The sequence below is a fragment of the Hemiscyllium ocellatum genome, chromosome 21 (genome assembly GCF_020745735.1).
Source record: "Hemiscyllium ocellatum isolate sHemOce1 chromosome 21, sHemOce1.pat.X.cur, whole genome shotgun sequence".
NCBI lineage: Eukaryota > Metazoa > Chordata > Chondrichthyes > Orectolobiformes > Hemiscylliidae > Hemiscyllium > Hemiscyllium ocellatum.
Genome location: NC_083421.1, coordinates 36,382,631 through 36,400,716, shown reverse-complemented (window position 1 = coordinate 36,400,716; position 18,086 = coordinate 36,382,631). Strand labels below are relative to the sequence as shown.

At 37.3% G+C, this 18,086-nt stretch overlaps 1 protein-coding gene across 1 annotated transcript in view; it reads left to right on the top strand.

Annotated features, from left to right (window-relative positions):
- The window catches only part of cacna1ba (calcium channel, voltage-dependent, N type, alpha 1B subunit, a), a 600,961-nt gene that overhangs the window by 513,318 nt on the left and 69,557 nt on the right, over positions 1-18,086 (top strand). The window contains exons 34-36 of the mRNA XM_060841327.1: positions 9,824-9,940; positions 12,199-12,264; positions 17,332-17,423. Of these exons, the coding sequence (XP_060697310.1) occupies positions 9,824-9,940; positions 12,199-12,264; positions 17,332-17,423 (275 nt within the window). The remainder of the gene's footprint in view (positions 1-9,823; positions 9,941-12,198; positions 12,265-17,331; positions 17,424-18,086) is intronic.

Sequence of the window (18,086 nt, the reverse complement as noted above, 5' to 3'; positions counted from 1 at the left end):
TCAACATTAATTATTCTTTCACCTTTCTCTGGGGTTGGACATCAATCCTTGTGTTTAGGGAGAGGTCTTTTTTATAGCTTGCCTGTGGTGACTGTCACCTTTTCAATGTGAACAACAAACTAATATATTGTTGCTCTTGTTAAATATTAAAAAAATCAGATTTTTTTAAAAGTAGCTTTCAGCAACTCCAACTGAAATTACAGATTCTTTTGGGGGAAAAATACAAATGCAGTGCTTCCAGTAAAATGCACTTGCCACAAATAACTCTTTGATCTTGTTGCAAATAACCTTAGCTTTCATGTCAATGCAACTTTATAATGAGCTGTACCTGACTATGGACTCACCAGAGACCTATTTATTTAATATCAGCCATGAGGTTTTGTCAGTAAGTTTATATAAACAGGTCAATATTCATTGGCATCATTTCTTTTGTCCCAGAATGCCAACTGGGATCTGTCCAGAAATGCCAGCCAAGTTCTGAATTGCACTCAGTTAGTCTTGAATTCTAAAGTTTCTTGAGCTGTGTTCAATCTAACAATGACAGCGTACAATTAATTTGAGCTTCAAAGTGATGAAATGATATGAAGAATAGCAAAACCACTCTGGTGGTTGACCTACAGGAGTACGTTGATTTCTTTCATCATTTGTACTTTTCTTGTGATCTTGCTTGATAACGTCTTGACATTAGTGAGCCCCCTAAATCCTAAGTTATGGAGCTTTTGAGTTGATCTGCCCTAAAAAGTTATAAATCACACAACACCAGGGTATAGTCCAACAGGTTTATTTGAAAATAGAAGCCTTTCGAGCAGCGCTCCATAAACCTATTGGACTCTAACCTTGTATTGTGTGATTTTTAACTTTGTCTACCCCAGTCCAACACTGGCACCTCCACATCATGGTTACCATCGACACCACTGTAAGGTTATGTTAGTGATGTTTTAAATGATGGTGATAACTGCTCTGATTTTGTAAACAACAAGAAAAAGGTCATTTCAATATTTTTAACACCAATAATTTCTCATATAAATATGGAAGACTTGTTTCGCACAATTTGATTTCACAACTGACTTGATTTCTTTGCATGTTACACCTAAGAACTTACTTGAGGTTCCCAATTTGAGAAGGCTGAGATCTCCATGAGACTACATTAAGCAGATAAAAAAAAACTGTAATTTATTCCCAAAAGCAACAAATTTAAGATTACATATTCCTCAATGACCTGGCAGATTTTTTTTTCGGCATTCCCTCAAGAGGAAATACTAAAGTGTCAGCCCCTTTATGAAACATTTTATGGTTTATAGCCTGCATAGCTGCCTGAAATGTCCACTAAGAAGACACAAGATATTGGGAAGAAAAGATTGAGGGGAAAATGTCAAGTAAGAACCCAAAGGAAAAGGAGACAGGATTTCTGCAAATGTGCACAGTTCAATGCCTATGCATATACACATAGTCAAAACCTGAAAGAGATGGGTGCTTTACATCTTGGATGGAGGCCATTAGTTCCAGATGTTGTCTTACCAGCTGTTTAGGCTAGATTCCCTACAGTGTGGAAAAAGGCCCTTCGGCCCAACAAATCCACACCAACCCTCCGAAGAGTAACCCACCCAGACCCATTTCCCTCTGACTAATGCAGCAAACATTACAGGCAATTTGGTGTGGCCAATTCACCTGACCTGTCCATCTTTGGACTGTGGGAGGAAACCAGAGCACCCGGAGGAAACCCACACATACACGTGGAGAATGTGCAAACTCGACACAGACAGTGACCCAAGGCTAGAATCGACCCTGAGTCCCTGGTGCTGTGAGGCAGCTTTGCTAACCACTGAACCACCATGCCACCATTTAATAGATGTACATTTTGCTCTGGGTGTTAATTTCCACTACTGCTGTGCTTGCTTAGCATTAGCAAGTTAAAATACAAATATTCATATTCAAACGTTTAAGTTTCAAATAAAAATGCATGAAATATGACACAAACTATTATGTGATATTAAATTGAGCTTTCCTGAGGGAAAAAAAGGGGTTTCTTGGAAACACTGGAGAATGTGACAGATGTACACCAGGCGACCCATCTGGCTGATATGTGTGTGATTAAATTATTAAAAGGTTTCTTATTAGATGCATTAAAATGGCATTTCTGCCAGAATCATTTCTAATTACTATACATCCTATCCACCTACAGCTTGTATTGTTTATTCTTTAGTTCAAATCAATAAACAATGCATTTGTATTCATGCAGTTGTAATTTTTATTTGTGTCAGTATATTCCTTTTGGAGCGACAATTCAGGATTACTTTGAATAATCATTCATTTCTAGCAATTAGTGGGCTCAGGTTAAAATGAGGTTGTCTTCTTTTACTTTCCATTAAGTTTATAGCCACGTCAACTTTGAACTAAAAAAAACTCCCTTCCTCTTCTGAAGCTGCTGACTAGAGCTGGGCTACAGTTCTTCAGCATCAGTAGGCCTACAAGATCACATACAATGTGCATTTTATTATTTAGATTAGATTAGACTACCTACAGTGTGGAAACAGGCTCTTCAGCCCAACAAGTCCACATCAACCCTCCGAAGAGCAACCCACCCAGACCTATTCCCATACGTTTACTCCTGACTAATCCACTTAACACTACAAGCAACTTAGCACTACCAATTCACCTAACTTGCACATCTTTGAATTGCAGTTATATTTGGCCCTGGGCAGTGATTACTGCTATTTAACTGTGGTGGCCACTGTCAAGGCTGATGCTTTTGTCCCCTGATGGTCTTTGCACATTAGATTTCCAGTAGAACACTCTGGATCACACTGCCCCATGGAACTTGTTTGTGATCTGCATTAATAAAATTGTAATAGTTAAGCTTAATGCAGAGTAAATTTTACGGGAATTGTGTCAGGAGAAATACTTCATGAAATGGAAAGGTGGTTGAAAAAAAGGACTCTGAGCTTCGAGTTCGCAAGTTCTCCAGTATTGAGCTTTGATGCCAGTGTTTAAAGTTAAACACTGACAAACTGGGCACGGCACCTCCATCCCAATCTCTGATGCCATTGAATGAAACTTTGCATCAGTAAAATGTACGATCCAATAATTGTAAAGTAAAAATATGTTCTTCAGAAGGTGACTGTGTTGTACTAAAAATTATTGATTTAAAGTGGCGGTCAATGCATTAAAAAAGTTCTAAATACCTAAGTAAGAAATAAATAACAAGTAAGCTATTCCTTGTAACAAAACATGATGTGCTTAAACTGCTGTCATTTATTAAAAGCTGGTGGCAACATAGAATTTTTAGATCTTTTGTGTTACATGTCACATGGTTATTCGATTATAAAATTGCTATTCAGTTGGTGACTAGTTGACTAAAAATTGTCGCTCCTTATTTGTCTATTGGTTTTTATTTTCTGGTAAATCTGCAATGACCCCACATTCTGATTTACTCCAAGGTCGTCCTTTTCAGCATCACTGTGCAGGTCATGAGTTCTAACACTGATTTGCTGGACTGTAATATGATTCAAGTGATGTCTTTTTTTGAAAACTGAGTTTGATTTTGCTCATCTGATTTCTCATTTCCTCTTGTTTCTGTTCCTTATTTTCTCCAACGGTCCTGCTGAATCACGCCATTCAATCAACACACAATATGAAAACCCATGTATTCGTCTGTATGTTGTACACCTGCTGCTCCCTCCCAAAAAAAAACCACAACCTTTCTTTGCATCCTGCCAACATCAATCATCCATGAACAACATCAACATGTAGCAACGGGTTGGTTTCATCAATTTAAGAACTTTGTTTGATTGGAATTGGTTTGCTTTATAATTTGCTTTTCTGGTTAATTGGTGCATGAAAAATGGCAGAGGTGAAGCTTTTTCCTTTCTGCTGCTGCTGTGATCTGACGTGCAGGAGTGTGTGGTATTCACTGTAGCAGTTTATTCTGCCCAAACCTGTTTTCCTTTTGCCACGCTGATGACAGACTTTGGGAGTACACAACCTTTATAATCTACCGAGGAGAGTTTGAAGTGTAACCTGAAACAATATGGTTGAACTTTAATAATAGTCTCTGGTTTAAAACAAAAAGGAGGAAATAACTGAAATGAAAAGGAATATAGAAAAGATACTAAGGAAAGAAAAAAAACAGAAAATTGTATAAGTATGTTCTTCAGCTCTGAAGTTAAACGTGCTTTAATTAACTTTTACCAACAATGATAATTCTCTCTTGATGTAATTCTATAGGATTAGAAATAAACTTTTTTTATTGTAAATTTTGCAGAGTTATAACTAGGTTGGAGGAGTTGCTCTGATGGAGAGCTACTCACTGAACTCAGGAAAATTCCATGGTTGATTTGCTTCACTTGTTCACTTTGATTGATTGGGAGCCGAATTGGGAAGATCCCCCCCCCACCCCCACCCCTCTCCGATGGTATTTATCAGGTTTGGCTTTTGAAAAAGGTCTGCTTCAAAACATTGGAGAAACACATATGGGAGAGGAGAAAACATTTAAATGACCTACCTGCTTCAAATCTGGCCTAAATTAGCTTTTTTGCTTTGCAGTGATGATTTGGAATAGTTTTTTTGTTAGCATTTTCCATCTGCAGGTTTGCTCAATTCAGATCAAGTCCAATATCATCTGCAATAATATGTCAGAAATATTGATCAACTTGATTTCAATTAGAGAGGAAATCTAAAAAAAATCCATAACACTATATTTTTAATCACAGCTGTTCAGTTTGCAGCTTTGCCAAAGAGAAAAATAGTGTATAAAACAGAGAAAAACTGTTGCTAAGTAAGATTACTAAAACACCAAGGGAAGCAATTTAAACTCCTCTGCTATTGTATCTCCAAAGCACAAGTCACTATTAATATCTGACAAAGGGATGGCCCTACTGAGGCAGAACTGTGCACCCTAAGATTTGTACTATCATCAAATTAACTCCTGTTTATGTCAAAGAGAAAGTGCCGAGGGTCATGCTGGCAAGATATGTAATTCCCCTCTCTATTTTGGAAGAAAGCCCAGAATGGAGTTCAGATCTTTAATGAAAGATCAAATCACATTTCAAAACGCATGAGTTCTTTAGAAATTCCAATAACAATCCAACCAGGGACTCCAGACATAGGAACTGATAGGCGATAGCAAATGCATTATGAGTTTGTTGGATCTCAAGTTTGCTTTAAGAATGACAAGTTCTTGGGTGTTTCTCAATGTGCTCTATAAAGAGACAATCTACCTTTGAGCTCCCTTCACCTAAAGAAGGCAGTATTCTTGAGGTAAAGAAATATAAGTTGACTTTGCAGTGATTCTTTAGGCCTCTGATGGAACAGTGAATGACCTCAGAAATCCTGCAAAGCCTCAGTCAACAACATATCTGGTTTCTCAAAGACGTTGGGGCTTTGCTGTAGGGCCCATACTTAGTAATTACATGATCAATTTTCCTAAGAGGGATCAGAGATCATTATGAAACCATTCTTTGAATCCCTGCTGATTTAAAAATGGAAGGACTGGTGTGTCTTCCTGACATTTTGGTGAGAATACCAAACCATCCACTTCTCCCATGCCCACCACACAATCTAACATCCTCAATGCTAATCAGACTTATCTTCAGGGCCAGTATTTGATAATGCTATTTTCTTCCACGAGTGACAGTATTTTCTTGTCTCTAATGGGGTGATTAACACAATTGACATTTAGTAAAATTAGTGTTAAGTCAGCTGTAACCATTAGATACCAGTTTTATTCCAGTCACACATTTCTCTGTTTGCATAATTATATTTAATATTCCCAAATGCAAATGTCAAGAAAGCTATTCCCCACTCAAGCATTGAGTTAGGAAATTAATTTGTGTGTTACTGTTAAAAAGCCTGATATCAGGACTCTACGACTCTCCAGTTTTCTGATTCTCAAGAATGTACTGAACCATTACAGTCTATCATTCTGTTGATGAGAAAACAAAATGTCACTTCCAAATACTTCACTGTGGTTTCCCCTTTCTCCAATTCCACTAAGATAGAGTCTGTGAGTATATTTAACCATTGATCCACTGCAGAATTAGAACCAACCTTTTTTTTTCATAGACTCTCTTTCTCTCTCCCAAAGAAAATGAAGTTTGCAGAAAGACAAGGGCAGAGAAAATGGAAACTTGGTGCATTCTTTCATCACATGTTTCCTTATTCTTTCAATTAACAACCCCAAATATTGATAGTTGAGTGACAAGCCAGCTCTGGGCACAGACATTGAAAAGGAACATGCATGCCAAACCCAAACTTATTTCCAAAGAAGCAAGTTGTAATTAAAAGCACCTTAGGTAAAATTCAATCTGCCATTTCAAATCAACTCCTGATATGTAACAACTTACAGGGAATGGAGCAGAAGAAAGAAAAATGCAAATGCCTGCTAAATGTTGAAGGCCCAATGTCTGCACTCTAAACAATAATTAAAAACAAGCACTAATTGAATTGAGACCAGCCATTGGCTTGGAATGGATTGATTTCTGTAATTTGTCTCACTGTAGAATTTGAAACAAGTTGCAACTTTTCAGAACTAAATGTCCAGTTAACATTTTAAACTCATCATTCAAATCTTAAATAACATTAGAAGTTTTACGTGGATCAAAATAGTGTTGTCAGATTGAAGAAAATATGTGTTCGGAGTCCTCTCATTAAGGGGAAGGCATTTAGTTGCAAATTCTTTTGTATTTGGTTTGGCCAAGCTTTCGTTTCTGATGGAGAAATAATTGTTTAGGTGGAGTCTAACGCAGGTTGTGAGAAAGCAAATAAACTTTTAACAAATTCCATAGCAATTAAGTAATATCCTGGTTTTTCAGAAAATAAAACAAGGTTCTGGCCTGGATCTTAGCTTTATTACTTTGTTTTGCAAATCAATTTCCAGTCAGTCTTTTCCGGGCTCTTGTAGTAGTGGCCCAAACTGACAACCATCAGTTTCTTTAATGTACTTGATTAATGAATTCATCAATTCAAAAGTGTTCCTCACGTATCAGCCAAATAATTTGTTTCTGATGACCTCCTTGTTCAAAAATAAAATCAGTTCTTGGATAGTGAGCCCATCATTGAATGCTGATCAAGCAAAACAAAACGTTTCAAATTCAATACTCAAGATCATATGAAAGAATTATTCAGGTGTTTGTTTCCTTAGAGGAACCTGCAGAACCTAGCTGGTATATGACTATTTTAGCTACTCCTGGTACTTTAATCTTGGGAATAGTCCAGTTGTTGATCACAACCAAAGCTTGGAATTTTCTCCAACTGGGCAGGAATGGCTTAATATTGCATGCATGCTTAAAACTGACTGCTACTATCTCACAAATGCTTCATGCATATATTTATTTTTAAAATATACGCTTAATTACATTTGAACTACATCACCTTTTTGGCATTAAATAATCTGCCTGTGGGCTCAATGGTCTGGTAACCAGGTGAATAAGTCCAGTATGTGAAGTATGGACTTCTGTATAAGATATACTATCTGAGTGTATATCTGAGTTCATTTTAACCAATTTTGTACATTTGATGATTATCATTCACTTTTAAGCAATGGAGTTCAATCTGTTTAATGAGTTGGGTATTCCATTGGATGGATTCTGACATTCACAGGTTGTAATAAAAATAACTTAAGAGGAACACTCTCGAAAATGCTTCAGAATTTAACATTGTTATTTGCAGATGACTGGTTGGTCCAATGCTGAGACATTTTAAACACTCCCACTCCTGAAAAAGAATATTGCTGTTCGGGATCAATTCATTTTACTGTCAAGAAGGATGGTCTCAGGAAGTCTGTGGCATTTTCTAGGAAAATCTTTAACTTTGTGTATTCGTGTTAATAACACAACTCAAATATGCAAATCCATTAACGGATCCAACTATTATGGCAATAGTGTTCAACTGTATTTTCCACAAATTCATTAACATAGCAGATTTAATTAGGTGCTTGTTTTGATCGGCACAGACTGATGGGCCAGAAGTCCTTTTTCTGTGGCGTAGACCTCTAAACTGTAATTGAATGGCTAGTTCTCTTAAAGAGCCAGAATCATAGAGTTAGACAACACCGAAACAGGTCTTTTAGCCCAACTCATCCATACTGACCAGATTTTCGAAACTGAATTAGTCCCATTTGCCTACATTTGACCCCATATCTCTCTAAACTCTTCCACTCATGTACCCGTCCAAATATCTTTTAAATGTTGTAATTGTACTTCATCTGGCAGGTCATTCCATACGAACACAACCCTCTGTGTGAAAGAATTGCCCCTTTGGTCTCTTTTAAATTTTTCCACTCTCAAACTAAACCTTATGTCCTCTAGTTATGAACTCCCCTAACTTGTGGAAAATACCTTGTCTATTCGCACTATCCATGCCCCTCATGATTTTGTAAACCTGTAAAGTCACCCCTCAACCTTCTGTGATCCGGGGGAAAAAGTCCCAGCTATTCACCCTCTCTTTATAACTGAAACCTGCCAGTCACGTAATATTCTTGTGAGTCGGTTTTGCACCCATTGCAGTCAGGCCAAATGGCCTCCATCTGTGTGCCACATTTCATGAATGCAAATTCTATATACATCTTTAAGTCCCTTCCAAAAAACAAAATGATGAAGAAGAGCATATGTTAAAATGTTTCATGAAGATGATTAGCAAATCCAGTGCCAATCCAGTGAAAACTAACCATTTGAGAAATGGGAACTAGAGGTTGTGGAGTGCTGATGCTTGCAGATGATAGATTATTTACTTATTCTCATGCCAGTCCCATGCCATTTTTGTTTTGCAAAGGATGTTCCTGTTTTTCCTTCCAGCAACCACCTGCAATGCAGGTGAAATTGGAACAGCCACTTGCTCTATCAGCTGAAGTCTGCATTCTAATGAGAAACTGCAACATTGTCAGTAACTCTAATTCTCTTAAAGTTCAGTCTTTTGCATAATTTAGGGCAACACTTCATCAAGGTTTGTTTGATATCATGGATTCAGAATGCCACTGTGACCCTGTTGGATTGCAAATCTGGAATTCACAATATGTTAGAACTTTCCAAAATTGCCACAATAATGACCTGCATCATCCTCAGCACAAGAATAGCAATGGAGTGTTTAAAGAGTTAAGTAGAAATGTTTTAACCTTCACCATTCATTTTCTGCAATGCTTTCAAATAATCTGTGTTTTAAATGATAACTTAATTTTCAGAGGTTCAATAAATACAAATTATCTACAAACATTCACCTTTCACAAATCAAACACTTTGGCCTTTTTGTGTTTTCCAAGGAAAGGTTGGAAGATGAAACGAGGTCTAATGTTAGTGTTGTTATTAATAAGTGACAAAACAAAAGTCTTCCAAAACCAGAGGTTAAAGTGTAATTATGATCTAAGATTACATTAATTATATTATTGAAAGTTTAATATGTATTTGTAAATTAAAATTACATTTCTCTTGGCAGGAATATATTCAATGTTTGTTCTCCATCCATATTTCTCTTTTTGTTTTGCAGTAATAATATTGTACCTGGTGTAAACTTTCTCATCCTGATAAATGCTGCCAATGTTGTTCCTTGGTGACCTTAATTGGAAAAAGAATTTCAATTCAAATTGTGATCAGTAAAGTATTTCGATATAGGATAAATGTTTTCAATCCAGTTGTTTATTTGTTTATAATGAGCCTCTGAAAAAATTCAATTATTGTTAAATTCATATATTTCAAATGTGGAATAGATGTGACAAGTGAAATATAACATTAAGTGCTCCTTTTAAAAGATTCATTGCAGTGCGAACTCCACTGCTATACTGAGAGGTTTCTGGTTGCTGACAATTACCCTACCCTGAATTCTTTGCTTTCACCAGAATAATATTATCAATCTCAGCTTCCTGCGGTTGTTCAGAGCAGCACGTCTCATCAAGCTCCTCCGTCAGGGATATACCATTCGTATTTTGCTCTGGACGTTTGTGCAGTCTTTTAAGGTGCGTCTCAGAACATCATAACTAAACTGAAACAAACTGAAAATGCAGCCTGGACCCAGATAATCTAAAACAGGAAGCATTAAAACCCGTATAAGGGCAGCTTTAAGTTTGGATCAATAGAAGAGCTGTTCTATTGCTTAGTAATTGTAGTTAACAAGGTTAATTACTTGTATTTTCGTGTTGTGCTCAGTGGACCTGAGTTTTATGGTGTAATTCTGCCACCTTCTGGTTATTAGTTGCAGTTTTATCCCTGCAGTGGGCACAAATGATCACGGAAGACAGTTGTTAATTGAGCAGAAAATCTGCCAAAACTTCATCCCATTGATGTTAATGTGCAGAGCTTGACTTTTGAGCTAGCAGTTCAGACTGATTCAGTTAATGAGTGCAATAATGGCTGGTCACGTAGAGTTCACTGTTTTGTCTTAAACCAAGCTGAACAAAATGGCAGTTCATTTAGATTATGATTTTTAAACATCAGCTGGCAGATTATAGGATGGTAGATGGAGCACCTGAAATGGCCAGCACTTCTAGAGATTCAGCAGCTCCACCAGAAAAGGTGAGCACTGCTGAGGAAGTTCGGGGATTGAGAGGACATCTACAGCCCCTTGCCTGAGGTTGCCAGCAAGATTTCAGTGAGTTGATAAAAATTCCCCTCAAAGGGACATTAATTAAGTTGGCTGTCTACACCATTCATAACTCAGAATTTTCCACGGTAACAGAAATACCTAGGTGTCATTTGAGCAGCTTTCTACCTTAGATTAGATTACTTACAGTGTGGAAACAGGCCCTTCGGCCCAACAAGTCCACACCGACCCGCCAAAGCGCAACCCACCCATACATTTGCCCCTTACCTAACACTATGGGCAATTTAGCATGGCCAATTCACCTGACCCGCACATCTTTGGACTGTGGGAGGAAACCGGAGCACCCAGAGGAAACCCACGCAGACACGGGGAGAACGTGCAAACTCCACACAGTCAGTCGCCTGAGGCGGGAAATGAACCGGGTCTCTGGCGCTGTGAGGCAGCAGTGCTAACCACTGTGCCACCCAGTGTTCCCCCATGTTTCAGCCCATTCCCCCCAAGACCAGGAACGTCTTTGCTAGTAACATAGGTGTCTTTGTGTCACCTTCATTTGTGCATTGGAAACATTAATCGGCTATAATCATTGGTACCGCATTCCAGAACAGATTGTGACAGAAAACGACATTAGCAGGAGAACATGGCTTCAGACTAGAATCTACCTACAGTATGCATTCCCTCAGTGCAGCAAAACTAACTATGAAGTCACATTAATGTTGGTATTAAGGTTTTCTCTTTACAATTAAATATGTTAATTACAAAGTTTACTATGTATATAAATAATCGAACTATGGACAAATCCTTCCAACCATTGGACACTCACAAATTTAGATTTGATACCCACTCAGGTAGAAACATATTTTTCAAATGAGATAAAAGGCAAAATGCCAAGTTTCTTTTGCATGTTGTCATTAACTACAACACTAAAGAGAAATGCTATTTATTTAGCGAACCTGACATTTTTGCATGTTTGCTTTTAATTTAAGCAATCTAAAACAGAATGTAATTGTATTTGTGCATAGAGCAGATAAGTATTCCATAAAGCAGTGAAAAATAAAAGCACGTTGCTCTGAGAGGGACAAAGTCGTTGTGTCATGCACCTTTCATTAACAGCTCTCGTTATACCAAAACCAAGTAGAATGTTGATTTATAGCTTTAAATAAAGTCCTGGCTGGTTTGATTTGGCCTTCATATGGTTTGAGAACTCTTCAACTGAATAAATGTTTATTTCTTGTTTTTGTGAGTTCTTCAGCTTCTATATGGTTTGAACTACTATCCCACAATAGCTTCAAAAAGGTAGCGACTAGAGCAAAGTAGAAATGACCATTAAATTGTATGTTTCTTTATGAATTGTCCTTATAGAGTGCCAGAAGAAGTTCACTCAAGGCCATAAAACATATGATCAAAATCCTACAAAAGGATCTGCCAGACAATTACTTCAAATTGATACCTATTATTTTCTGAGAATTTGCGAATGTTTCATAGACTTAGGTATTACAATAAATTTGAATTAATCTAACCAACAAATTGTCCAGTGAGTATAAATAGCAAGATATTAAAATAAAGATACAGAACTGTGTGCATTTTATCCAATATTCTAATAAAATGCTAATGTTCCTGTTGTATTGATTGCTGTACAGTTTTTTTTCAGCGATGCTTACTTTGTTTCTTTTGCAGGCATTACCTTATGTCTGTCTCCTGATTGCTATGTTGTTTTTCATCTATGCCATTATTGGAATGCAGGTCAGTGTAATTAATGTTGCAAAGAGCTTTAATGCAGTTCATGCTGAATAAAAGACTAATTACTCATTGACACACAATGAAAATCTGAATATGTTTACTGTACCCAGTGTCCACATTGCATAGTCACCGATTAGCAAAAGAGGAATCAGAGGAAATATTTAGTAAAATATGTAAATTAAATGCGAATTAATTTTAATATTTGGAAATGTAAGTCTAATTTACATTGAACAATAGCCATTTAAGTTGAAGTGCAAATTACCTCTCAATCTCTAAAAAAAATCAATAGAGATGAATACATGTAATCAAGAATATAAGTAATAATATCATTCGTAAACATGTAAAATGACATCAATGTTTAAAGCAGATAAAATTCTGGAGCTCAATTCTCTTTTTAGTGAGATTTAAATTTTCATTCTGTTGATCAAAACATTTAATAATTTTGTAGTACTGACCTTGAGTAGAGCTGAAAAAACTCATTTTGTTAAAGATTTTCATCTTGTATCCATCATGACATTCTGCACAAATTCCAATTTAAATGTAAAACCAGCATTTGCATTATCATGAGTGATGAGTGCTGGATGATTGGCAAGTGAACTCTGATTGGTAGAAGACACTGCCAAAGAAAATGCATCCATTAATGCTGATTGACAGTTAACTGCTGGGCTTTGTTCAAATTTTAAAGTAGACAAGTTGAATCTGATTAGTCAGGACATTGCCTGAGAAATGAAACAGTGAATGACTGTCACCTATTTTGCTGAGTTGATATAAGCACAGTGTGCCTCCATGTTCTTTCTGTTTGGAAAGAACAGGTTATTGAGTATATATACAGTAAGCAAAACACGCAAGTGCACTATACTGTGACCCTGACTGATAATCCTTAATTGAGTGTCAGCATAAGTCTTCACACGTTAGGATTATCTCGCAAATATTCTTCAATTGCAGAATCACACTTAGGGTTAGACACTATATTGCAAGCTTTTCAAGTGTGGCTTAGTTGGGTGTAGTTACTAACTTGATTGTTGCGAACAGGCAAAGGGACATGCTGTTTGGCATAATCTGTGAGTCTTTGTGATTACAGCCTATTTACCTGGCATCACGCCAACACTGAAAATCACATCACTCATTTCTGATGTAGGCAGTCCATCTTTTTGGCTGGACAGCAGCATTTTGTTCATGGTGAACACCTTTCATATTGTTACTGCATTGTAGCAGCATAGAACAGCTAGTTTTACCTGTTATTCAAACCTTTGAGATATTTAGCTTTCGAGGGTAAACTGAAGGGAACTGAACTGTTTTCAGAGAGTGACTTAAGCCATTCCTTGTCTTTGGAGAAAGTGAGGATTGCAGATACTGGAGATCAGAATCAAAAAGTATGGTGCTGGAAAACCACAGCTAGTCAGGCAGCATCTGAGGAGCAGGAGAGTTGATGTTTCGAGCAAGAGCCATTCATCTGGAATGGGGGGAGGTGGCCAAGGGGGCTGAGAGATAAATGGGAGGAGGGTGGGGCTGAGGGGAAGGAGCCTGGAAATGCAATAGGTGGATGAGGGTGCAGAGTGAAGCAGTCAAATGAGCTCCATTCCCCATTGTTCTGATTGAGAAAATGACCTAGGAATTCTCTACTACTGTCTATCACAAACCGACCTTCACTGGTGAATATATGTTCTGGGTATATCTAAGGTTATCCTTAAGAACAACCTCATAAGTAGGTCCAAGCCATTTGTTCACTGTGCAAACTCGGTGCTGAAATATAGCACATCAAAGCTGTGCTGTGGGATAATGGCTACCCAGGTTAAATCATTTCTCACTGTGTATTGCATAAACTTATAAAGGCCCTAATGTGGTCTCTCTTTGTCCTGAAATTTGTCCAGTCTACCTCAGATTGTCATGGAATGGTAAGGTATCTCAAATATTTGAATAACAAGTGAAACTAGCTGTTTCACCCTGCTTTTATGTCGTAACCATGTAAGTGGGTTTCGCCTCTAATACAGTGCTACTGTCAAGGCAAAAGGAAGTTCTGCCTATCGCACAAATGACTATGTGGCATATGAATTTCAGTGCCATTGTGATGGCTGGTATATACAGTGTACATCTCGAAGACAAGCCAATAATATCAAACAGCATGACCGTTCAGCGAAACACAAAAACTGATAGACTAGCCATATACAATGAGCTGCACTGGAAGAGTTTGCAACACAACTTTTAACATTAGACGTAATCTGCAATTAGACAGCATTTGCTTGATAATCCTGAGTGTGTAAAGAATTAACACTGACATACACTTAATAATAAAGACCTGGGGAGTGTGCTGAACAAGGAGACTGAGATGCAAGATTACAGTTCTTTGAAGGTGGAGTCACAGGTAGACAGGGTACACTTGCCTTTATTGGTCAGTACATTGAGTATAGGAGTTGGTATGTCATGTTATAGCTATACAGGTCATTGGTTAGTCCACTTTTGAAATACTGCATTCAATTCTGGTCTCCTTTCTATAGAAAAGGTATTGTTAAATTTGAAAAAGTGCAGAAAAGATTTAGATAGATGTTGCTGGTGTCAGAGGGTTTGAGCTATAGAGAGAGGCTGAATAGACTGGTGTTTTTTTTCCCTAAAACATCAGAAGTTGAGGGGCAACCTTACAGAGATTAATAAAATCATGAGTGCATGAATAGCATAAATAGACTAGGTCTTTTTCCAGGCTGGCACAGTCCAAAACTAGAGGGTATAGGTTTAAGATGAGAAGGGAAAGATATAAAAGAGTCCTAAAGGGAAACATTTTCATAGAGTGGATGGTGTGTGTATAGAATAAACTGCCAAAAGAAGTGCTGCAGCCTGGTACAATAACAATACTTAAAAGTCATCTGGATGAGTATATGAATATGAATGGTTTAGAGGGCTATGGGCCTAGTGCTGACAAATGATTAATTTAAGATATCTGGTCAGCATGGATGAGTTGAATTGAAGGGTCTGTTTCAGTGCTGTTTAACTCTATGACTCCAACCAATTTAGGATTGCTAGTTGCGCTCATGTGTAATGGAAGCTCAAAATATTAACACACAGGGCCTTGTCCTTTGCTGACAAAAGAAACATTTAGATGCACCACGCCTGTTTCAAATCACCAAAAAGGCTGACTTTGGTGAAACAAATCCAGTGAATGCTGGAGAAATCTACCAGGTAGTCAAACCATTTTTGAAACGTTAACTCTATTTCCACAAATGCTGCCTGACTGTTCAGGATCTCCAGCGTTCTCTCTGTTTGTTTCAGATTTCCAGTATCCGTTGTATGTTGCTTTCATTCAGGTGACTAGATGGTTTATTTTTCAGGTTAGTGCACTAATCAATCAGATTCACCCTGCCTGATTTACAATTTAAACAAAACCTAGATGTTAACTGTCAATCAGTATTAATAGTTGTATTCTCCATGGGACAGCCATTACTAAACAGAGTCTTCTTGCTAATCAATCAGACCGTCTTCTCGCAAAGTATAAACTTTTTTTTTTCTCCTGCATTGGTATTCTTGCAGAATGTTCTGATCAGTCCACAATGAAAATTCCTATTTGTTTCAGCAATTTCCAATGTTACTCAATCATCAATAAATAGTGGTTCCACTCACTGCATTTCATCTAAGTCCCAAACATTCCAATGTTTGTCTGCAGGATCTTGACTGAAACCTTAGTAAAATACAAAGAATGAGTTGCAGTCTTGCTCCAGTTGGAGTCTGCATGACATGATAGATTAGGTCAGTGTCTGAAATCCAACGGCATTCTTTAAAGAATAGGAAGGAGTTCTTTCTGCTCCTGATTCGTAATGATTCCTCAAGTTACCCAACCTACAAATGACACATTTAATTTGGTCAGACACTTGAGACAATTAGAATGTATTATATTAAGGAAATCATTAATTATTTAATTAACTATTTTCCTGTTATTCATCAACAAATATTCAGTATGAACCAGCTCATTATAAATGTCCTGAAACTTCCTAGAACAAAGTGAGCCCATTCAGCCCACGATATCTGTGTGGCTGAATAAATTAGCCACCAATTCTAATCCCACATTCCAACGCCTCGTCTGTCAGAGAATAAGTCCTATAGAATAAGTATTTGCACCTATACCATATCCTCAGGGTGTCCCAAGGCCCTTAATTTCAGACAAAAAAAGGTGACCAATCAGTGCACAGGAGGGCCTCCCAAAAAGTAATGGATGAAATGATGAGCTGAACTGTTTTAATGATATTAATTGTCTTGGCCTGAATGGTAATTGAACCCCTGGAGTAATCTCTCAAGTCCACCTGAGAGTCTTCTCTACAGTTCACTTGTGGAGGCAGCTCGAGCTCAATTTAACAACTCACCCGTGCATTACGTGAGTAGAATCCCCAAATAAGTTCATCAACGTTATTCAGGAAGGGCTTAAATGTCTGGCTTCCACATTAGCTCAATAAGTTCAGTGAATCTTCCCATTGCAGTGCATGAATCGAAAACGTGCAAGTCTGATTGCAATTAGGTACAATTGCTTGATTTGTCTACAAAACCTATCCATTGCAATAAAAGAGAAATGTCAAAGTTTACATCACATCCTGATGTAAGATACTCCTTACTGAATCCATCTGACTGTAATGTTGTTAGTTCAGCACAACTATTAGTTCTTTCGTACTTGTCTTGAAATGGTCCAACATAATATCAATCTGATCCCAGATATAATCATTGTCGATTACCATTTAAAGCTGTAAACCAACGTCCACAAAATATTAAAATAAATCTTGTGAAAGCCTTTGTTGACTCAATTAGATGTTACATCTTTATGGGTTAAGTTTTGTTATTTTTAGTTGTATAATTAAACAGTGTGCTAATTGTTCTCCATTTAAGGTTAACTTTGTCATTCAATTAACAAAGTGGAATCAGAAGATTGACTTTCATTATTTAAAATTAGTTTCAATTTGTTCAGAAATCAGCTCACGATATAATATGTAAAATAGCTCTTTGCCACAGGTTTTTCAGTGACTATTGGATTATTAAGTATGGGCAAATAACAGGTACTTAGGCATAAACTGTAACACTTTGTTTTCTCTTTTCAAGGTATTTGGCAACATTGCACTAGATGATGACGGTGCGATTAATCGCCACAACAATTTTAGGACTTTCTTACAAGCCCTAATGCTCTTATTCAGGTAAAATAACAGAAAATGTGGTTTTTTTTCTAAAAAAAACATAAGTTTTGCCATGAAAAATGATCCTGTGCTAACACAAGCTATGACTATAGTGACAAATATTGTGACATTACAAGTTTCGGGATTGATTCCAATCAATTGTTCTCAGAATATATGCCTTGGATTTTCTCAATGCTTTTCTCCATCTAATCATTTCCAGTCATGGTTTTTAACATCTGAGCGCAATGATCTTTATTTGAGTAAATGCAGTAACTATTACATTGAACATGATATCAGTTTGTTTTTTAAATTGTGAGTCCAAGCCCCAGAATACAAACTACCACAAAGGCTGAAAAGACTAAAAGCTACAAAGCAATTCAGGATAAGGCGTTTTCATAGTATCATAGAATCCCTACTCTGTAGAAGTAGGCCATTCAGCCCATCTAATCCACATTGATATTGCAAAGAGCATCCCACCCAAAGTCTAAGCCATCCTTGTAAGCTGTCCTATAACCCTGCATTTCCCATGGCTAATCCATCTAGCCTGCACATCCCTGAACACTAATGGCAATTTAGCATGGCCAGTGCACCTAATCTGCACACCTTTGGATATGGGGAGAAACCAAAGCACCCAGAGGAACCCACAAAGACATGGGGGAGAATGTGCAAACACTGCACAGACAG